Below are 20,159 nucleotides of genomic sequence, written 5' to 3'. Positions count from 1 at the left end.
TGTGTGTGTGTGTACACAGTTCTATAACGAACCACTGCAGATTCTGAGGGTTAAGTCAATAACTCATCCTAACTAATTATTGCAAGTTCGCAAGCTGCTGCTGAAATACAGTATAGAATTACCCTTTTCTCTCCGAAACCTCCTTTTAAATCCTCCAGCTGAGCTGGATATTTCCGGTAATGGTGCCTTAATGACTTTCCCAGAAAACCACAGAAGAAGCCGCCATTACCGAAAATTAACAGCTCGACTGGAGGATTTGAAAGGAGACTTCGGAGAGAAAATTATACTGTATTTCAGCAGAGGATTGTGTTTTCACCCCACAAGCCTTTGTGGGACTCTTTGGGCTTTCTGTTGATCCCTTTGATAACACAATGCAAACTTGCAATAATTAGTTAGGACATGTTTTGACTTACCCTCAGAATCTGCGGCAGTTCGTGATAGAGGTTTGTATGTACATACATACATACATACATTACATACATACATACATACATACATACATACATACATACATACATACATACATACATACATACATTACATACATACATACATACATACATACATACATACATACATACATACATACATTACATACATACATACATACATACATACATACATACATACATACATACATACATACATACATACATACATACATACATACATACATACATACATACATACATACATACATACATACATACATATGTAACGGATGGTATCGTGAAGCGCAGTCAAAGAAGGGCTGGGGTGAGTAGCGGTGCTATGGGTTAAACTCACTCTCACATCCTCAAAAGACGCATAGACACGGTACAAAGAAGTGAGTTCACCTCTTGGTATAGAGGTCTGTGCTGTCTCCCACCCGGGTTCGAAACTCCCTCGGGGCATCGAAGTTTGAGGTGACATTGTCACAACCGTTACACATACATACAAAACTCAATAGAGCTAGTTGAACCCCAGTTTATTTCCAGTTTGCTCTCTATCACAGAGTTGTTTACATACACCTGCAACTGTCACATAGCCTTGATTGATCTGTTCTACTTCATGTATTACATTACCTTGTAATTTTGGTTGTTTGTTTGATGTGTTTTTTAATTATTTCCCTTACCTCAGACAGTTACCTTCAAGATGTTTTTTTGTCCTCTCACCAGGCTGTCATTGTAAATAAGAATTTGTTCTTAATTGTTAAATAAAGGTTGAATGAAAAATAAATAAGTAAAATATTAGCAAATGCTGTAACAGGAAATAAACTGTCCATTTAAAATGTTTATGTTGTCAAGGTAATACCATCTATGATGACGTACATTCTTGAAAAGTTTCACTTGTCACTGGATAATAAACGTTTTAGAACAAAATGTCTTTCTTTACAACTAGGGTTGTCACGATACACACATTTTCAAATTCAATCCAAATTTAGATTTTGAGGTAACGATTCGATTTTCAATTGTTTATGTGTTAAAAATTCATAAACAGCTTGATTTGGCAAAACAATTTAAGAAATTTATGTTATAAACAATGAAAATTAGCCTTAAACTTTATGCTAATAGCAGTGGCCTTGAAGCCAACAGAAGTTAACATAAATACTGCAGCCGTGCATTTTGTCAGTGGTCAAAAACATGAACTTTAATAAAGGAAATTACACTTTAGATCTAGTTTGTATCCAGTAAAGTCTAAACTACCAAGGCATCTTTGGCAAACATCAGATGAAAACCATAGATTGTTTAAGAAATTACATTTTTCATTGTACTAGTTTTTCTGGAAATAGATGAGGGTTTCACTCAAGACGGACACGTTTCCGTGGCGATGCCGGGGAGGCCAGGGAGTCCAGGGAGAAGGCAGTAGGAGAAACAGGACGAGACTCTGGAATGTACTCCGACTGATACTTGTCAATATAAGGTTTGGCAACATTCCACACCTGAGTTGGACGGAAACATTTTGCATGTGGAAAGTCATTATACTGTAACCTCACGTAGCCTACAACTGCATGTCCTGTTTCCATAATATTTATAAATATATTATTGACAATCAGAATAAACATTCTCTATAAAAAGACCTGCTACTTGCCTTCTGGTCAAGTATGAGACGGTGTACAGCCTCAATGTCAGGTGACATGAATCTGTCTTTAATCCAGGGCCTGTGAAACGTAGTGGAGAAAGAAGAACATGTAGCGGAACACTGGATAAATATTAACCATCATTTCAGGGAGCTGAAACTTGTTTACCTTGAACACATGTGTTTGACTTACTTGACTACACTGCGCACAAGGTCATAGACTTTCTCCAATGGTGTTGTTGTACGCAGGGGGCGGAGGAACTCAATCCCCTGGCAGGCTGCTAAGAGCTCAATAGCAAGAACTGAGAGAATGAGAGTAGACTTATTAATTTTTTACAAAATACATAATTAAATCAATTCAACTTTTCAATTAATTAAACTGCCTGAAGAAAAACAAAAGTGGAAGCTTTCTTTCTTTCTATCTATCTATCTATCTATCTATCTATCTATCTATCTATCTATCTATCTATCTATCTATCTATCTATCTATCTATCTATCTATCTATCTATCTATCTATCTATCTATCTATCTATCTATCTATCTATCTATCTATCTATCTATTGTGTTTAATTACATACAGTATATTTATTTAATGTGGCGAATAAAATAAACGTAAACAGAGCCCTTCATTTACAAAGTCTATCCATAACTGATTTCATCATAGATAAAAAATCAAAGCACTATGTCAACATTAAGCATATCTATAATTTAGCTGTCCACGTTCATGAGCCGTGTGGCAGTGATCCTCGTGCTATAAAGATGTAGTGTGTATATTAAATAATTTAACCAATCAATAACCAATCAATCACTCCCAACATTAAAAAAGGTACTTGAACAAGAAGGAGGGCTGCAGCATCTTTGTAGTGTGAATCCAGTGTTTTAGAAGGTGCTCTTTGGATATAGGGGAGCCAGTTGAAAAAACAAAGAAGTTCCAGGCACTCTTCATGTATAAAAAAGCTTTAAAGCTTTTTTTACATGAAGAGTGCCTGGAACTTCTTTGTTTTTTCAATTAAAAAAGTTACCTTGCTCCACATGTTCCACCACTCTCAAGGCTTTCCTAGCCGCCCAGCCGCCCATGGACACGTGGTCCTCTGTGGCAGCACTGGTGGACAGGGAATCCACCGAAGACGGGTGGCACAGAACCTTGTTCTCTGAAACTAAACGCAGGACAAAACAGGTGATTATAGTGAAGCGTCGGCTCAGGCACCAGTTGAAACGGGGAGGTGGAGGGTGTAGTTTGTTACGTAGTCATGGTTCGCACAAGGTCCTTGAAGTGCTCAAAGTGCTTGATTTTTTTACAAAAGAAAGTCAAGGCCTGGAATTCCTTGAAAACAGCCAATTCTTTTTACAAAGTGCTTAAAAAGTCCTTGAAATTCAAATAAACCATTCGCATTGCATGTTTTGTTCATCCATGATCAAATTGTTCTGAATCATCGTTTTTAGTGATGCACCGATGTGAAAATTGTGGCCGATACCGATAACCGATATTAATATTGCTGTTCTGGCCGATACCGATATTTACCGATGTCGATATCTCTGTATAGAAAACACTTTATGATAATCAAATAAAGAGCTATTTTCCAAAACGCATTTTTTTTTAAACTTTTGTAACTTATTTTCAGAAATGACAGATATTTTGAAACTATTTAAGGCCAAAATATGTAAAAAGAAAAAAAAAAATTTAAATATCGGCCCTATCTTGATATCGGACGGATACCGATGTGTAAAAAAACGGCCATATATCGTGCATCACTAATCGTTTTTTTTTGTTCTGTTTGAATCAAATCTGACTAGTCGCTGTCTCGCACGCTCCAACTGATTTTCCTCATTTCTTCGTGTGTGATGCTCTATAGCTGGCAAGCAGGCCAAAAACAGCATTAATTAAAAGTGAATTGTATCCTTCGAGTGACATCCTTGAAAATGAAAAATAGTGCTTGGAAAAGTACTTAAAAGTCCTTGAATAAAATTTTGCAATCTCTGTGGGAACCCTCTGCGTAGTGCTGAGGTATTTGAACACACGCACCCAGGGAAGCAGCGGTACAGTGGGCAATCATGAACCCAGAGTTGAGTCCCCCCTCATTAACCAGGAAGGCAGGGAGTTCACTCAGGGAGGGGTTGCACAGCCTCTCGATCCTCCGCTCACTGATGGAGGCCAGCTCATGAACCGCAATGGCCAAGAAATCCAGAGCCTGAAGAGAGACAAGGTGAATATTAACCCTTTCACTACCACACTACCAAAGGGTTAACCCTTCCACTGTGACAATACAGCAGGTTAACCCTTTCACTGCCAGGCGGCAAAGGGTTAACCCTTTCACAGCCACACTACAGAAGGTTAACCCTTTCACTAACACACTACAGACGGTTAACCTTCTGTGGTGTGGTAGTGAACGGGTTAACCTTCTGTAGTGTGGTAGTGAAAGGGTTAATTATGGAGTTACTTCCACTAGAAAATATAACAAAGATTTCAAGATTTCAAGAGGTTTATTCATCAGATACATACACAAGACGTATAGTGAAATGAAGGTGGCCATGCCCACTTCGATTGTGCAAAAAATACAAATAATAATAGAATAAAATTGAATAAATAATAAAATAGACATGATAAAAGTACTAAGATAAAATACAATGCTAAGCTTAGGTAATGAGTCCTATGTACACTACTATACAATATACAGTTTTTAAAGTGACCTTTTCTTGTGTGTTTAAAGTGACCTGTGGTGTGTTTGTGTGAGAGAGTGCAGAATGTGTGTGTGTGTGTGTGTGTGTGTGTGTGTGTGTGTGTGTGTGTGTGTGTGTGTGTGTGTGTGTGTGTGTGTGTGTGTGTGTGTGTGTGTGTGTGTGTGTGTGTGTGTGTGTGTGTGTGTGTGTGTGTGTGTGTGTGTGTTCATGTGTGTGTGTGTGTGTGTGTGTGTTCATGTGTGCTTGTGTGTGGAGAGATCAGTGTTCAATGTTCTGATGGCCTGGGGGAAGAAGCTGAGCCTGAGTCTCTCTGTTCTTGCTGCATGTATGCGGAGGCACTTGCCTGACCGCAGCAGCTTGAACAGGCTATTGTTGGGTGCTTTTATTATAATTTTTCTTTCTTAGAAATGAAAAAGGATCATACAAAGAGCCTATCTCTCTAGTAACATGGACCCACTGCAGTTCGCATATAGGACAAACAGGTCCACTGACGATGTGGTCTCCCAAGTACTACACAACACACTATCTCACCTTGACAGTCAGAAGGGGGGCTATGTGAGACTGCTGTTCATTGACTATAGTTCAGCTTTCAACACCATAGTCCCCACCAGACTGGTTGACAAGCTGATCGATCTGGGTCTGAGCTCCGCCATGAGCGCCTGGATCCTGGACTTTCTAAGTGACAGGCCCCAAGCGGTCATGGTGGGGGGTCATACCTACAGCAAAATCACCCTGAGTATCGGGTCCCCCCAGGGCTGCATTCTGAGCCCCCTGCTGTATTCACTGTACACACATGACTGTGTGGCCAGGTTCAGCTCCAACTCCATAGTGAAGTTTGCAGACGACACGGTGGTGGTGGGGCTGATATCTAACAATGACGAGAAGGCCTACCGGGAGGAGGTTGATGAACTGGCACGCTGGTGCCGGGATAACAGCCTACTCCTGAACATTGGTAAAACCAAAGAGCTGATCGTGGATTTTAGGAGAATACAGCAGGGGACACACACGCCACTGTGGATAAACGGGGCTATTGTAGACAGGGTGAGCAGTTTCAAGTACCTGGGAGTCCACATCACAGACAACCTGACATGGTCAACACACATAGATTCTGTGGTGAAAAAGGCTAAACAGCGCCTCTATCACCTGAGACAGCTAAGGAAGTTCAGAGTATCGGGAAAGATACTCCACTCCTTCTATTCCGGGGCTGTAGAGAGCATTCTTACTGGAAACATCACTGCCTGGTTTGGAAACAGCACGGCACAGGACAGGAAGGCACTCCAGAGAGTGGTGCGCTCAGCAGAGCATACTACGGGTATTGCATTACCACCCCTGCAGGACTTATATAACAGGAGGTGCAAATCCAGAGCCTGCAGAATAATGAAAGACCCCCACCACTGCAACAACAGCCTGTTCAAGCTGCTGCGGTCAGGCAAGCGCCTACGGTCACACGCTGCAAGAACAGAGAGACTCTGGCTCAGCTTCTTCCCCCAGGCCATCAGAACACTGAACACTGAACACTGAACTCTCCACTCACAAGTACACATGAGCACACTCAGACACACACACACACACACACACACACACACACACACACACACAACACTCATGCGGTAACCGCTAAATCAATCACTTTAAACAAAATGTCACTTTAAAAAATAGAAAGTCACTTTAAAGGAAGGAGGTACTGTATAGTATAGTTTAGATACATTAAGAGTTAAAATTGTAAATTGTATATTGTATAGTAGAGTAGATGTAGATGTAGTAGTAGTAGTAGTAGTAGTAGTAGTAGTAGTAGTAGTAGTAGTAGTAGTAGTAGTAGTAGTAGTAGTAGTAGATGTAGTAGTTGTATAGAGAGTAGTACAGTTTCCCAGGAACTTAGCATGTTTTGTTTTTTTTACCATGCATATCTTGTGTCTTACCTATTTTATTTTTTCTATGCCTATTTTATTATTGTATTTTGCACAATCAATGCGGGCATGACCACCCGCATTTCACTGTATGCCCTGGTATGTATGTGACAAATAAACCTCTTGATTCTTGATTCTTGTATTTACCTTTGCTGGGTATTCGCCATGGAAGTTCCCTCCTGAAATGGTCTCTCCCCTGTCAGCAAACACCATCTGAGGCAGCTATTAAGAATACAGTGACCGCAGAGATAAAACCTAAAACTACTACTTTGGTTCGTAGTCTAAACCTCACCATGAAGGCGTAAGGTGACATAACTACTGTCTACCAACAATGGGTTATGATTTTTTTTTTAAAAGAACGAGTACAGTAATAATTAGTCTTCTGATCAGAGAAGGATACAGGGTTGTCAGTGGCACTGTTGATTTCTGTGTTGATGATGGTGCTGACAAAGTTTATTGTGTCAACGACAACACCGTGGACCTGTGGACGGAGAGAAAAGACGAGGTATATCTATGTAAGGCATATCTAGATGCTTGATGTCATTATATAGAGTTGTGTGGATCAAGATGGGAGCTTGTTTTGTAGGCTGTCAGCTCTGATGCCCTGCATGAGGTTACCTGAGGACAGCAGCGCATAGTGTAGGCATCTTGGACCCTGTCACAGAACCTGTGGCTCTCTGGGAACACACACACACGCACGCACACACACACACACACACACACACACACACACACACACACACACACACACACACACACACACACACACACACACACACACACACACACACACACACACACACACACACACACACACACACACACACACACACACACACACACACACACACACACACACACACACCAGATGAAATGTGTTAAATACCAAATGCTTAAAATATGGTAAAGCAGGCATACAAAGATCAGTATATAGAAGAGACATTATACACTATATACAAGCAGCACAAAACCCATTAAGAAGATTCAAACGCTAGTGTATAGAAGTATGTTTTAAGCCAAGACTTTGATCTACTTTTTTCTCCTCCTTTTTCTGTGATTTTTCTCCCCATCCCAATTTACCTCTCGTGCCAATTCTCCCTCCCCTGTCCTGATCATTGCTCGCATATGCCCCCCACTGGCCGGTTGTAGGGAGGATAGAAGCCTTGCATCACATGTCCCCTCCGATACATGTGGAGGCAGCCTGTCACATCTTTTCACCTGCCAGCGTGGACTCTCATTTGGCGAGGTGTAACGTGTAGGAGGCTCACACTGCCCCCGCCATTTTTCCTGACTTTGCTGTGCAGGCGCCCCAACCGACCTGTAGGAGTCACTGTTCACAACGACCAGACTACCACCCTTCGACTTCCCACCCGCTAACTCTGCCAATTGAGTTAGTATGACGGCCGGTCCATGCCGGAGGCAACGCCGACAGCCGGATTCGAACCCGGTGTCTCTTGCGTTGGTGTTTTAAGCCAAGACTTGAAAGTATCAATGGATGTCAGTGTGTCTGATGGAAGAGGGAGAATCTGTAACGCAGTCAAACAGCAGCTTCAAGGCAAAAGAGCCATGCTTGGTATTGCGCCTTGTTTAATTGTGGTCTGACGTGTGGGTTAGAGTTGAATAAGTTATTCTAGTGTGATCTTCTCCAGACCTCTCCACCTGAGGTGTGGCCAGCGATAGAAAACCCTCAAAAGCATTACAGATCCTACCTTTTTAAGGTGTGTTGTGGACAGAAATGTGACTGTAAGTAATTTACGACATGGTGCAAGTGAATCTGCCCTCTAACCTGCTATCTCTGAGGAGTGGTGGTCTGAGTCCAGCAGGGAACGGAAGCGCTGAGCCACCTCTATCTGTCCTGGGTGGGCCCGCAGTCTGTGGATATCTGCAGGATGGGGGAGGAGAAGATCGAGTGACCTTGGACTTATTAGGTTCCATCTGACATGTTGGTCAAAGTTATTTGCATGAGAAAGCCCTATAAACAGTGGTTTACATGCAGGTGAATTGAAGATTTTGGGATTTGTCCCCATGAAATGGCATTAACCTTTTCACTACCACACTACATAGGTTAACCCTTTCACTACCACACTACAGAGGGTAAACACTTTCACTACCACACCAGAGAAGGTTAACCCTTTCACTACCACACTACAAAAGGTTAACCCTTTCACTAACACACTACAAATGGTTAGCCCTTTCACTACCACACTACAGAAGGTTAACCCTTTCACAACCACACTACAAAGGGTTAACCCTTTCACTACTACACTACTAACCTTCTGTAACATGTAGTGTGGTAGTGAAAGGGTTAAGAACATGTTTTTGCGTTTGATGTGTTTCTGAAAGTAAAGTTGGGGGGGGGGGCAAAATGGAGGCAGGAAGGGGGATTGTTTTACAACTAATGATCATGTACTTTTGGACGGAATTTGTATGTCTGCCCTCGTAGTGCAGGATGAGTGTTTCAGGTGAGTTTGAGCCACTGCTGCACGCATGCTCACCACTGTCGAAGGCCTTGGTGGTCCCCTTAAGCACCTCCAGGGTGAGAGCTGCAATGACGTCCGCCTGGCGGGCAATGGCCTGGGCTCTCTCCACAGCCTCTGCCCCCAGGGACGTGATCATTTGGGTCCCATTGATCAGGGCAAGGCCCTGGGGGAAAGGGAAAGACGGTGAGACAGAGCAGAGGATTGTTTTGGACATTGTTTAAGGAACAGTTCACTTTGTTTTAAGGATGTACAAGATCATGACAAATCAGATACATTTCTTAAAGGTGCTACAATGAAGATTTTTACATCAATATAACGTTGTAAATGTATGTGTCCATACTTTGGCAGAATTACTGCAGAAACATGTTGAGACGGACGAGACTGAAAGACAATTGCCGCGACCGCCACAAGTCCATCAACGTCCTCTATTTTCTAGTGATATTGTGTGTGAGTCCATCAATGTCCTCTATTTTCTATTGATATCGTGTGTGAGTCCATCAACGTCCTCTATTTTCTATTGATATTGTGTGTGAGTCCATCGATGTCCTCTATTTTCTATTGATATTGTGTGTGAGTCCATCGATGTCCTCTATTTTCTATTGATATTGTGTGTGAGTCCATCGATGTCCTCTATTTTCTATTGATATTGTGTGTGAGTCCATCGATGTCCTCTATTTTCTATTGATATTGTGTGTGAGTCCATCGATGTCCTCTATTTTCTATTGATATTGTATTATGGTGCAGAAGTAATTTCACATTCACTGTTAGCAAGGCTTCTCCTCTCTTCATCAAAACATTTCCCCATGATGTGGGGCGGACGCTAATGACAAAACAGGAAGCGACTTGGTTTATGGGAAATGTGGTCTTATCATGAGAATTAGGCTACCAATAGACCACCACCATGCAACACTTCCGGTATGTTGGGGGGGGGGGGGGGGGGGGGGGGGGTAGCACAGGGAATTGTTCATCTTACTTCAATCCTTTTTATTGCAGCAAATGGGATTTTCTCAAGCAGACAGATGTCAACACTGTAATCTGTGTTGCATGTACCTGACAAACTGAACTGTTTGTCAGTAGTGTATTACAGTCATATTCCAATTTAACTGAATGCACACGTGTGTGTATGTGTGTGTGTGTGTGTGTGTGTGTGTGTGTGTGTTTGTGTGTGTGTGTGTGTGTGTGTGTGTAGACTACTGTACTATTACAGGTATTGAAATGAACAATGCAACTTCCTTATACAAAAAAATTCAAATACAAAAAATTAAATACATTTAAAATAAAAAATAAAATGTGCTTTATAAAATATCTATACTTGCCGTCCTTATCGATACAGTATCACCACGCAAAGTATCGCGATACTATACTGTATAGATATTTTTCCCCACCACTAGTGGATACTAAGTTATTTGCACCATCATGCAATGTACTTAATGAAGTTTTGAGCAGAGAACTTAAAGTTGTACATGACTGGGTAGTATGTAATAGACTTGTCCTTAACATCTCAAAGACTAAATGTATTGTGCTGGGAACAAGGCACAGGTTATCTACAAATCCAAAGCTTCATTTAAACTTGTGTAATTCGGCAGTTCAACAAGTTGAAAGTACTAAACTCCTTGGAGTGATGCTGGATTGCACTCTGTCTTGGTCTCACCATATTAATTATATTGTTTTGAAAATGGGAAGAGCAATTGGTATTTCCAAGAAATGTGCTTCTTTTGTTGCCCGTCCCCTTTTATGTCAGATAGTTCAAAGTTGAGTTTTATGTCATCTTGACTATTGCTCTACGATGTGGTCATCTGCTGCCAGTGGTTTTGATTGATTGATTGATTGATTGATTGAAAACTTTATTAACAGATTGCAGAATGGGTACAATACAGTACAGCTCAATACACACAATTGTTAAGGGGATGCAGACCAGAGAAAGACTTTCGTCTTGTTTACATCAGGGTCCCCCATTTTCAATTCATCAGGACATATATGACATACATGACATACAGATAGACAGTACTGCTACATCTATACATTTATGACATACCAGATTTGCAAATACAGTACTGTTTGTGATACAAAAAGAGTCCAGAAAAGGGAGTATATACATTTGACGTAAAAACTGTACATTGGAGGAGGTTGGGTGGGGTTGGGTGGGGGGGGTTGGGTAGGAGGGGTTGGGGGGGGGAAACACTGTACAACTGTACAAGCAAAACTGTACATTGGAATATTGACAACCATACTAGGTAATTTACTGTACATTGGAGGGGGTTGGGGGGGGGGAACACTGTACAAACAAGCAAAACTGTACATTGGAATATTGACAACCATACTAGGTAAATTACTGTACATTGGAGGGGGTTGGGTTAGGACATTTACAGGGGCCAGTTTCGAATTGCAGTCTCCCGTAGGTGTTCTTTGAGAGTGGTTTTGAAAGTGGGTAGTGATTCACATTCCTTTACAGCTTTGGGTAGGGCGTTCCACATTGATGTGGCATAATTGCTAAACGTGTTTAGTCCCTTGTTTGAGCCGAATCTGGGTGACCAGGACGTGGTGACCTCAGGAAGCTCCAGGTGGTCCAGAACAGGGCAGCACGGTTGGTACTGGGCTGCTCACTAAGGTCTAATGTGAGCCATATGCATGCCTGCCTCTCTTGGCTTAACGTTGAAAATAGGTTGTCTTTTAATACACTTGTGCTGTTCAAGTTGGTCATGAGCAGTAAAACTCCTGTTTTTATACATAAACAGATTGTTTATAGTAATACTGTGCATGATCATTACACTAGAGGTTCCAGTAATGGGCAGCTTGAATTACCACGTCCAAAAACAAACGCTTTAAGGAAATCTTTTATTTTTAGATCATTGACTCTTTGGAATAACCTGCCTCAAAACCTCTGCTGCATTTACAGTGAATTAACTTTAAAAAATTATCTTAAATTGTATTTAACACTGTAAAGTATTTTTTTATTATTATAATTTGTTTCTGTTTCTTTGCTTGCATGTAATTTTAGCTATCTTATTTGTTAGCTTCATTATACATTGTGTGTTGAGTACTGATTTTTAATCATTTTGTTTTGCAACCATAATTGTTTTTGTATGTTTTCTTGTGTGGACCCCCAGGAAGACTAGTTGGTTGCTATGGAACCAGCTAATGGGGATCCTTAATAAAATCATCACAAAAAAATATATAAATAAAAAAACAAAGGTATCACAACCAATATGACGATTTTGTTTTAAATTCTCCTTGTAGCTGCTTTAAACAAAGTCAACAGTTTTTTAAGCACATGTGACTGGCGTGTCTGTGTTCAGGTCTTATCAACTCCATATCAGTCCATATTATAGATTACATTATAAACAAACAAAAGTGTTTGTACGCACACTCCATTACTCTATGTACCTCAAAATAGGTCAATCCAGACCCTAACCGTTTATGTTTATTAGGATTCCCATTAGTCATCATCGACGTGTTGACTATTATTCCTGGGGTCCTCACAGATATACACATACAATATGAAACATTCAGTATAAATCAGTCATATATCACATACATAATCAATAAAAAATCAAATAAAAGAAGGTCATAGGTGAATCCATTTCGCCATACCTTTAAAACAAAAACAAAGTAAACAGAAGAAGTTTGGATAACATGGCTGCAGCTACACTCATGCATGATGATTTCCTTCCGGAGTATGGCTCCTTTAAGTTTATTTTTTAAACTGTCCTTGTTTTCCGTCCGGATGATATGCAATGGGATCCTATTCCAATATGTTATGGCTCTTTCTATACATTGCAGTTTTCTTGAGAGCATTGGTTCAATCTAGGCAGAGGTAGGGTAAAGCGAACTTGAAGCATGTCTGTTATTATGGTCATGTCTATCATTGGTGGATAAAAGCATAGAATACAATTGAGTGGGTTTACCTGAGGTACAAATGTTCTTTAAAAACCGAATCAAATTGCATGCTAGTCTCTCGTCCACCCTCATCCACGACAGTCTAGCATGCATTCCCTCCACACTATTCCTTATAGAGCAGTGAAGAGTGGGCAGTAGGCAGATTAGGGCAGTTCGAGCCAATCCAATACGAGAGAGAAGGTTTGAGTTAGAGAGCGTTACCTCTTTTGGTTGCAGTGACACAGGCTTCAGCCCATGGGCCTCCAAGACCTGCCCAGAGATGAAAGGAGAGAAAAACAGGTGAAAGGTTGAGGGGTCATTGAAAAGCAAACATGTTTTCTTACAGGACCTCTGTCCTATCGCAGTTATTATAACCTCCAAGTCAGAACACTGGGACATTGTGTAAGGTCTGATATCACAACCCACAGCAGAGACAGTCCTGTGACATTTACAACATAGGTAAATGGACTGCACGGCATTTACATATAGCTTTTATCCAAAGCGCTTTACAATTTTTTTTAATCAAACTTTTTTAATTCCAATTTTCAATTAAACAGAACACAACATAATACAGTGACAACAATAATACACAGGACATCACAGGACAGTACTTCAACAATAATAAGACAATTAGAAATAATAAATACAGAATACAAAATACAGAGTAAAAATAAAAAACACCACAAACACCAAAAAACATTAGACCCCCCCCCCCCCCCCCAGGACCGCCGGACCCCCCAGGACCAACACCCCACCCCCACTCCACCGCTATATTGTGTTCTTGACCTCCTCTGCCGCCGCCACCCACAGCTCAATGCTGGCCTGTCCCACTCCAACTATACGAGCAGTAGAGATCTTCAAATAAATAATATCCAGCAATGTCAGAGACCAATACATTATTGTGAGTTTTTCAGGTTCTTTCCATCTCATGGCTATCAGCTTCTTGGCTGCTGTAACGCCTTCCCTCCCTCAGATATCCACGTCTCTGTGCGGATCTCGGCCTGTCTGTCCGACATCTCAGCCTGGATGACGTCCAACCACCTCAAACTGAACCTAAGCAAAACAGAATTGCTCCACCTGCCGGCCAAATCCTCCCCCCTGACCGACCTTTCAATCACAGTCGAGAATGCAGCTGTGACTGCGTCCCCGACCGCCAAGAACCTTGGTGTTGTCCTCGACGACCAGTTGAACTTCTCTGCTCACATCGCAGCGACGACCAGAACCTGCCGATTCCTCCTGAGCAACGTCAGAAGGATACTTCCTGACAAAAGAAGCCACCCAACTCCTCGTCCAATCAACAGTCATCTCCCGCCTCGACTACTGCAATGCACTGCTCGCTGGCCTCCCGGCCACTGCCACTAAGCCTCTTCAACTCATTCAGAACGCAGCGGCCCGCCTGATCTCAAACCTACCGAAGTCGGCCCATGTCACCCCACTTCTTAGGGACCTGCACTGGCTCCCCATTGCTGCACGAATCCGCTTCAAGGCCCTCGACCTAGCATACCGTGCGGCAAAGGGAACCGCTCCCGCCTACCTCCGGTCAATGGTCTCTAACTACACACCCTCAAGACCCCTACGCTCTGCATCTTCTGGCCGCCTCAGACCTACTCCTATCCAAGCTCCGGGAGGGTCATCAAAGAGAAGTCGCCTATTCTCAGTCCTTGCCCCACAATGGTGGAATGAACTACCCACCCCAGTTAGGACAGCCGAATCACGTCCAATCTTTCGCCGTCGACTAAAGACGCACTTCTTCAACCATTATCTGAATTAAAAAAAAAAAAAAAATAACCCTAACTAACCGTACTGTCATGCACTTGTCCTAATAAACTAACCTACACTGTAGCACTCAACACTTTGATGAACATTGTTGCTCAGCTGATAGAGTTGTGCCCTTCCTGATGGCTTGTCGTACAGAACTTGTAAGTCGCTTTGGATAAAAGCGTCAGCTAAATGACTAAATGTAAATGTAATGTAAATGGTAGTAATGATATATCGTTTAGAAGTAGTGTTGCTGCCATGAGTGGAATTGTTATGTTACAAATGTTTGAGAGTTTAGTTGTTATGGATTTCCAAAAATGGGCTACTGGTGGGCAATCTCAGAACATGTGCATATAAGTGTGAGATACGTCCTATGAATATCATTTAAATGAATTTGCTGGTAATTAGGGTTGTGGGAGGCTAATATAACATTTGTCCAAATGTCATCCCAGTCAAACTCAGGGTCTAACTCTGGGATGTCCCCTCGCCAGATTGTATCTAATGTTCATTTTTTATATGTGGATTTGATTAAAGGTGTATACAAATCTGAGACAAACCCTCTTGTGGTTGTCCTGTCTCCGATAAGCCAGACAAAAGGGTGTGGGTGCAACGCTTGAGCCAATTTTTGTTGCAAGTAGAGGAAGAATGATTCGCCAGGTAGATCATAAAACTCTTTTAGGTCCTGAAACGTTCGAAGATCGTTTTTATCATATATATCTTCCAGAGTATGAACTCCCCTCCTCTCTCATTGAGGAATATTAACAGGTTTGTGCCCAACAAGTAGTTGCTGGTTATGAAAAATTGGAGAGTCGAGGTGCCACAGGCACACAAGACCTCTCTACATTACACCATGTTTGAATCACGTGGGATATGATCGGTCCATATCGTAATTGGCATTTTGATATAGGGATATCGGTGTATACTATATCATGTAATCTTTGTGGTGAGACCGCTGCTGCTTTACAACTTACGACTCACATTCACCCATTCACTTACACATTCACACGCCGATGGCGGAGGCAACCATGTGGGGTGCCAACCTGCTCATCATGGGAACAGTTAGGGGTTAAGTGTCTTGCTCAAGAACACTTGGACGCGCTGCCCGGTGAGGAGCTGGAAGACGACCGCTCTACCTCATGAGCCATAGTACTTACATATTTGGCATCTGCCCAGCCACTCTTCGGGGACCACATCATCCCTTCCCCCATCAGCCCCAACGCCAGGTGAGAGAGGGGGGCCAGGTCTCCACTGGCACCAACAGTCCCCTTCTCAGGGACGAAGGATAGGCAGGATGCTGCAAGGAAATCAGATGGACACCAGATATGTGACCGTCAGATGTGTGATAAACTTTGCTTATTGACTACTAGTGGATGTTTCGGTCAACTGAGTTGGACGCCACAATAGTCAAAGGTGAAATGATGGTAACATTCGGGTCAACTAAGACCTACCGTTGAAGGCCTGGATCATGGCGTGCAGGGTCTCCAGTGAGATTCCACTGTACCCTTTGGCCAGAACGTTGATCCTCAGAGCCAACAGCATGCGGGTCCTCTCTGGACTTAGCGGGTTTCCCACACCTACACACCCACAGCATAGCATGGACGACAAAGACATTAACACACTGGGTCACTAACGCTTTGCCAGGAACACTTAATGTAAGTTCAAAGAAATCTAGGTTTGAGCAACATTGAGGGTAAGAGAGGTTTAATTAAGAGACAGTTATACTGTATTTTCTGAGTAAAGAAAGTCACCTGCTGAGTGTGATCGCACCAGGTTTTCCTGCAGTTCCCTGTGGGAAATAAACCACCTGTCGTGAGTATACTGTATATTGGCCTAATTTTCTCAACAGACAATATAAAGAATAGCATAATGAGATATAGTTTGTAGATTAAATTAAATTAGATTCAAATGTATTGTCATTATACAGCACAAGTATAGTACAACGAAAAGAAGTTTGGCATCCAACCAGAGTGCAAATGTAACAGTAAAGTGCAATAGTAATATACAATGTACAGGTGATTAAACTGGGCATAACATATATAAATGAGTACTACTGAGTGTAGTGCTAATCAGATGTATGTGCAGGGTTGTAATATTAATATGTAGGCTACAGTGATACAGGTATAAAGACAGTATGGTAGTAGTCATACTGACCAGCAGCGTAACTAGTAAGAGTAGGTATGGGATATGTACAGATATAGATAGAGTATCTACAGATATGTAAAAGGTTTATGTGCAGGTATGAGTATGTGGATATAAAGAGACAGATATGGATAGAGATGTACTTGAGCTTGCTGACAGGAATGACAGTTCGGGCAAATTTTCCAAAGCCTGTTGTGATTCCATAGACAACTGAGAAAATAGAAATACAGAAACAAGGTTGAATGTGAGAATGGATACATTAATTTCCAACATACAGTACAGTAGCCCCAGTCCGGGTAACAAGATCACCACAGTATGTCGCTCTCCACTTATCAGCCATTACAATGTGATGAAGGGAGAATGAATGCTTGGGCCAAGTGAATTTGCCCTCACCTTTGTTTTCCTTGACAATTCTGTCCAAAAGCTCTCTGGCTTTCACAACTTTTCTTTCTGCTTCTGGAGTCAGCTGAGAATGTATGTAAAGGGTAGACGATAGAGTTAAGTCAAAGATCAGAATAAGCCGGCTTTGGCAACAAATATGGAGCTTGTTGATCATTACCTTTATCTTGTATAGTCCCCTGCCCAGTTCGACCAGTTTTGTCGATGTCAGGCTATTGCCGTCCAATTGAAGAAACTGCACAAGAAAGCGTGTTGTGTGACACATAATTGATTAAAGTCATGACTGGCTTGCAGTAGCTATATTCTTTCTGGGGTCCACAAAAAATGTACATTGTGACCATGTAAACGAGACAAAGGACTAGTACACGTCCAGTGACATAATACCTACATCATAGAGTACATTTTTGAGTAAAACATCAAACATTTGTTTTTTTCTTTAAAAAAAAAGTATATCTTGCAGCATATTTTAAGTTTTTCTTTCTTATATTAAAATATATTTTGTTTTTAAGAATTTGTAAAGGATAGGCACAAATAAGCATGTGCTTCAGCCTATTCCTTTTTTTCTGTCATTGATTTTGGATTTTGTGTGTGAGCTTGCCTTATTATGTACATTTGTGATTTTCTATTTTTTTTTAAGAAAAAAAATATTGCAAGTCCACACGGGTGTTTTTCATTTGTCTGTAAATAAGACTAAAACTCATTCATTCATAACATATAACATTACAAGTAAACATGACAAGGGACTAGTACACACACACACGCACGCACGCACACACACACACACACACACACACACACACACACACACACACACACACACACACACAAGACAAGCTACACTATCCAATAATCAAACTATGAAGTAGCTAAAGAATACTTAACTGTACACAACTATAAGTGTTGTAAATCTAAATATTTAGTGTTACAAATATGTAATACTCACATCTGCAGGTTCTTTGTATGCTGCTGTTCTGTTTGATATTGTTTAAGGATATTGTAACCCAAGATGCTGTTCTCCCATTACTACTAAACACATATCTCACATTTCAAACACCTAAGGGTAGACAATAAGAGTATTGTGTGATGTCTATCATACTAAAGACACAATATTTTTGACCATAGTGTAGATTTATTTGACCCCTGGTAGGGTGAAGTTTACTCAACTCAATGTTGTAATAACCAGGGATGTTTCAGAAGAACATAATGGTACAATATATTATTATTGTACTGATATGATAATAAGGATACAGATGGGAAACTCCAGGTTGATATGGGATGAAGTCAGGAGACATGGTATCTCCTTCAATGGCTGGAGAAAGAGGATAATAATAATAATAATAATACTCTTCTTATCTCCAAGCTATTGTGTGACTAATTATGCACAGTAAAGCACAATTACACAGCCAGTTGTGAAACATCCACAACAGCTCATCAAGTGACACAAATTAGATTGATAAACATTACAGTATGCATATTCTCCACCAATAAGACCATTATTACCAAGCTCGATAAAGTCATTGTCCTCCAGAACATCCTCGATTGTGTCATCTGCATCCAACAGACTCATTCCTTGGCACCTTCTCACAACAAAATTGCTTTCCTTCACAGATGTGATGCCCCCATTGTCGGGTTTGTTCTTGATATAGCGTTTGAGAGCCTCGTATCCAAGCCATTTGATGGTATTGGTTGTGTCTCGACAGGGAACCGCCAGCCACTCGTCTCGAATGTGGACCGTAAAGCGAGGCATTTGGCTGCTTCGGTAAGACTGTGGGATGTAATGAACGTTGCGCGGCGCTATCCAAGGTACCACCTTCAGTTCCAAACATCCATCCACCAATCAGACGCACGCTTGGGAACCACGCCTCAGTTTCAAGTTCAAGTTTCTTCTATTAGTTTGATTGATTGATTGAAAACTTTATTAACAGATTGCAGAATGGGTACAGTACAGTACAGTACGGCTCAATACATACAATTGTTAAGGGGATGTAGACCAGAGAAAGACTTTCGTCTTGTTTACATCAGGGTCCCCCATTTTCAATTCATCATAACATATATGACACACACGACATACAGGATAGACAGTACTGCTAGTACATCTATACATTTATGACATACCAGATTTGCAAATACAGTACTGTTTGTGATACAAAAAGAGTCCAGAAAAGAGAGTATATAGAGTTGTCATACAGAAATACAGGATACTTTTGTATGAAATGCTTCTGTCTGTTTTATATTCAGTATACCTTAGGTCATAGACTCATAGTGTGGGTCACTGACACTAACGGCATAATGGGTCACATAATAAGGCCTGTACCGTTCACAACATTTAGCAACGAGGCTCATTGCGTTTTGTTCGTAAACTTGTGAAATAGGCTATAGTTTAAAAGTTGTCGTGCACATTTACGAATCTAATAACGGTAAGCTAGCAGATTTAGCGAGACATTCATTCTCTTCATCCCGTTTCTATCCCCAGGAGGCCATGATGATGCTCGATGACTACAACACCAACCCACCATCTACATTCATTGCACACACATCCACATGCACACTTTAAACACGTTTTAACACTACACCATATTTGCATATATGTATTAATTTACTAAATGATTTGCACTACACCCATACCTCATTTTTGCAATTTAAAAAAAAGTTTGCATTTTGTACTTTAGTTTGTATTTTGTATAGTGTTTGGACTTTATTCGTTTAACTTTTTTACTGTATGAAGCACATTGTCAGGGGGCTCATACAGAACCAAGCATCTCACTGTAATGTACATGTACTTTATATGTGACAAATAAAACAAACTTGAACTTGAACTTTACTTCATCGTGGGGTATTCTTTGATCAAACAACAAATGAACA

General features: G+C 41.1%; 1 protein-coding gene across 1 annotated transcript; it reads right to left on the bottom strand.

Moving 5' to 3' along the window:
• Nucleotides 1-1,780: 1,780 nt before the first annotated feature.
• Nucleotides 1,781-19,044, bottom strand: hal (histidine ammonia-lyase; the record flags this gene model as incomplete). The annotated part of the gene is made up of 20 exons (XM_084334563.1): nt 1,781-1,921; nt 2,071-2,140; nt 2,252-2,360; nt 3,082-3,216; nt 4,083-4,248; nt 6,793-6,858; nt 7,046-7,126; nt 7,264-7,322; nt 8,432-8,527; nt 9,141-9,288; nt 13,224-13,271; nt 15,914-16,053; nt 16,208-16,333; nt 16,508-16,545; nt 17,042-17,108; nt 17,292-17,364; nt 17,458-17,532; nt 18,241-18,268; nt 18,546-18,606; nt 18,798-19,044. 20 exons carry the CDS (start codon nt 19,042-19,044, stop codon nt 1,781-1,783), a joined length of 1,974 nt encoding a protein of 657 aa, XP_084190689.1.
• Nucleotides 19,045-20,159: the final 1,115 nt, after the last annotated feature.

Source organism: Notolepis coatsorum (genome assembly GCF_963971535.1).
Source record: "Notolepis coatsorum genome assembly, chromosome: 18".
In the NCBI taxonomy this organism is placed as follows: Eukaryota; Metazoa; Chordata; class Actinopteri; order Aulopiformes; family Paralepididae; genus Notolepis; species Notolepis coatsorum.
The sequence above is the reverse complement of the archived record's forward strand: the minus strand, read 5'-3'. Positions and strand labels throughout refer to the sequence as shown.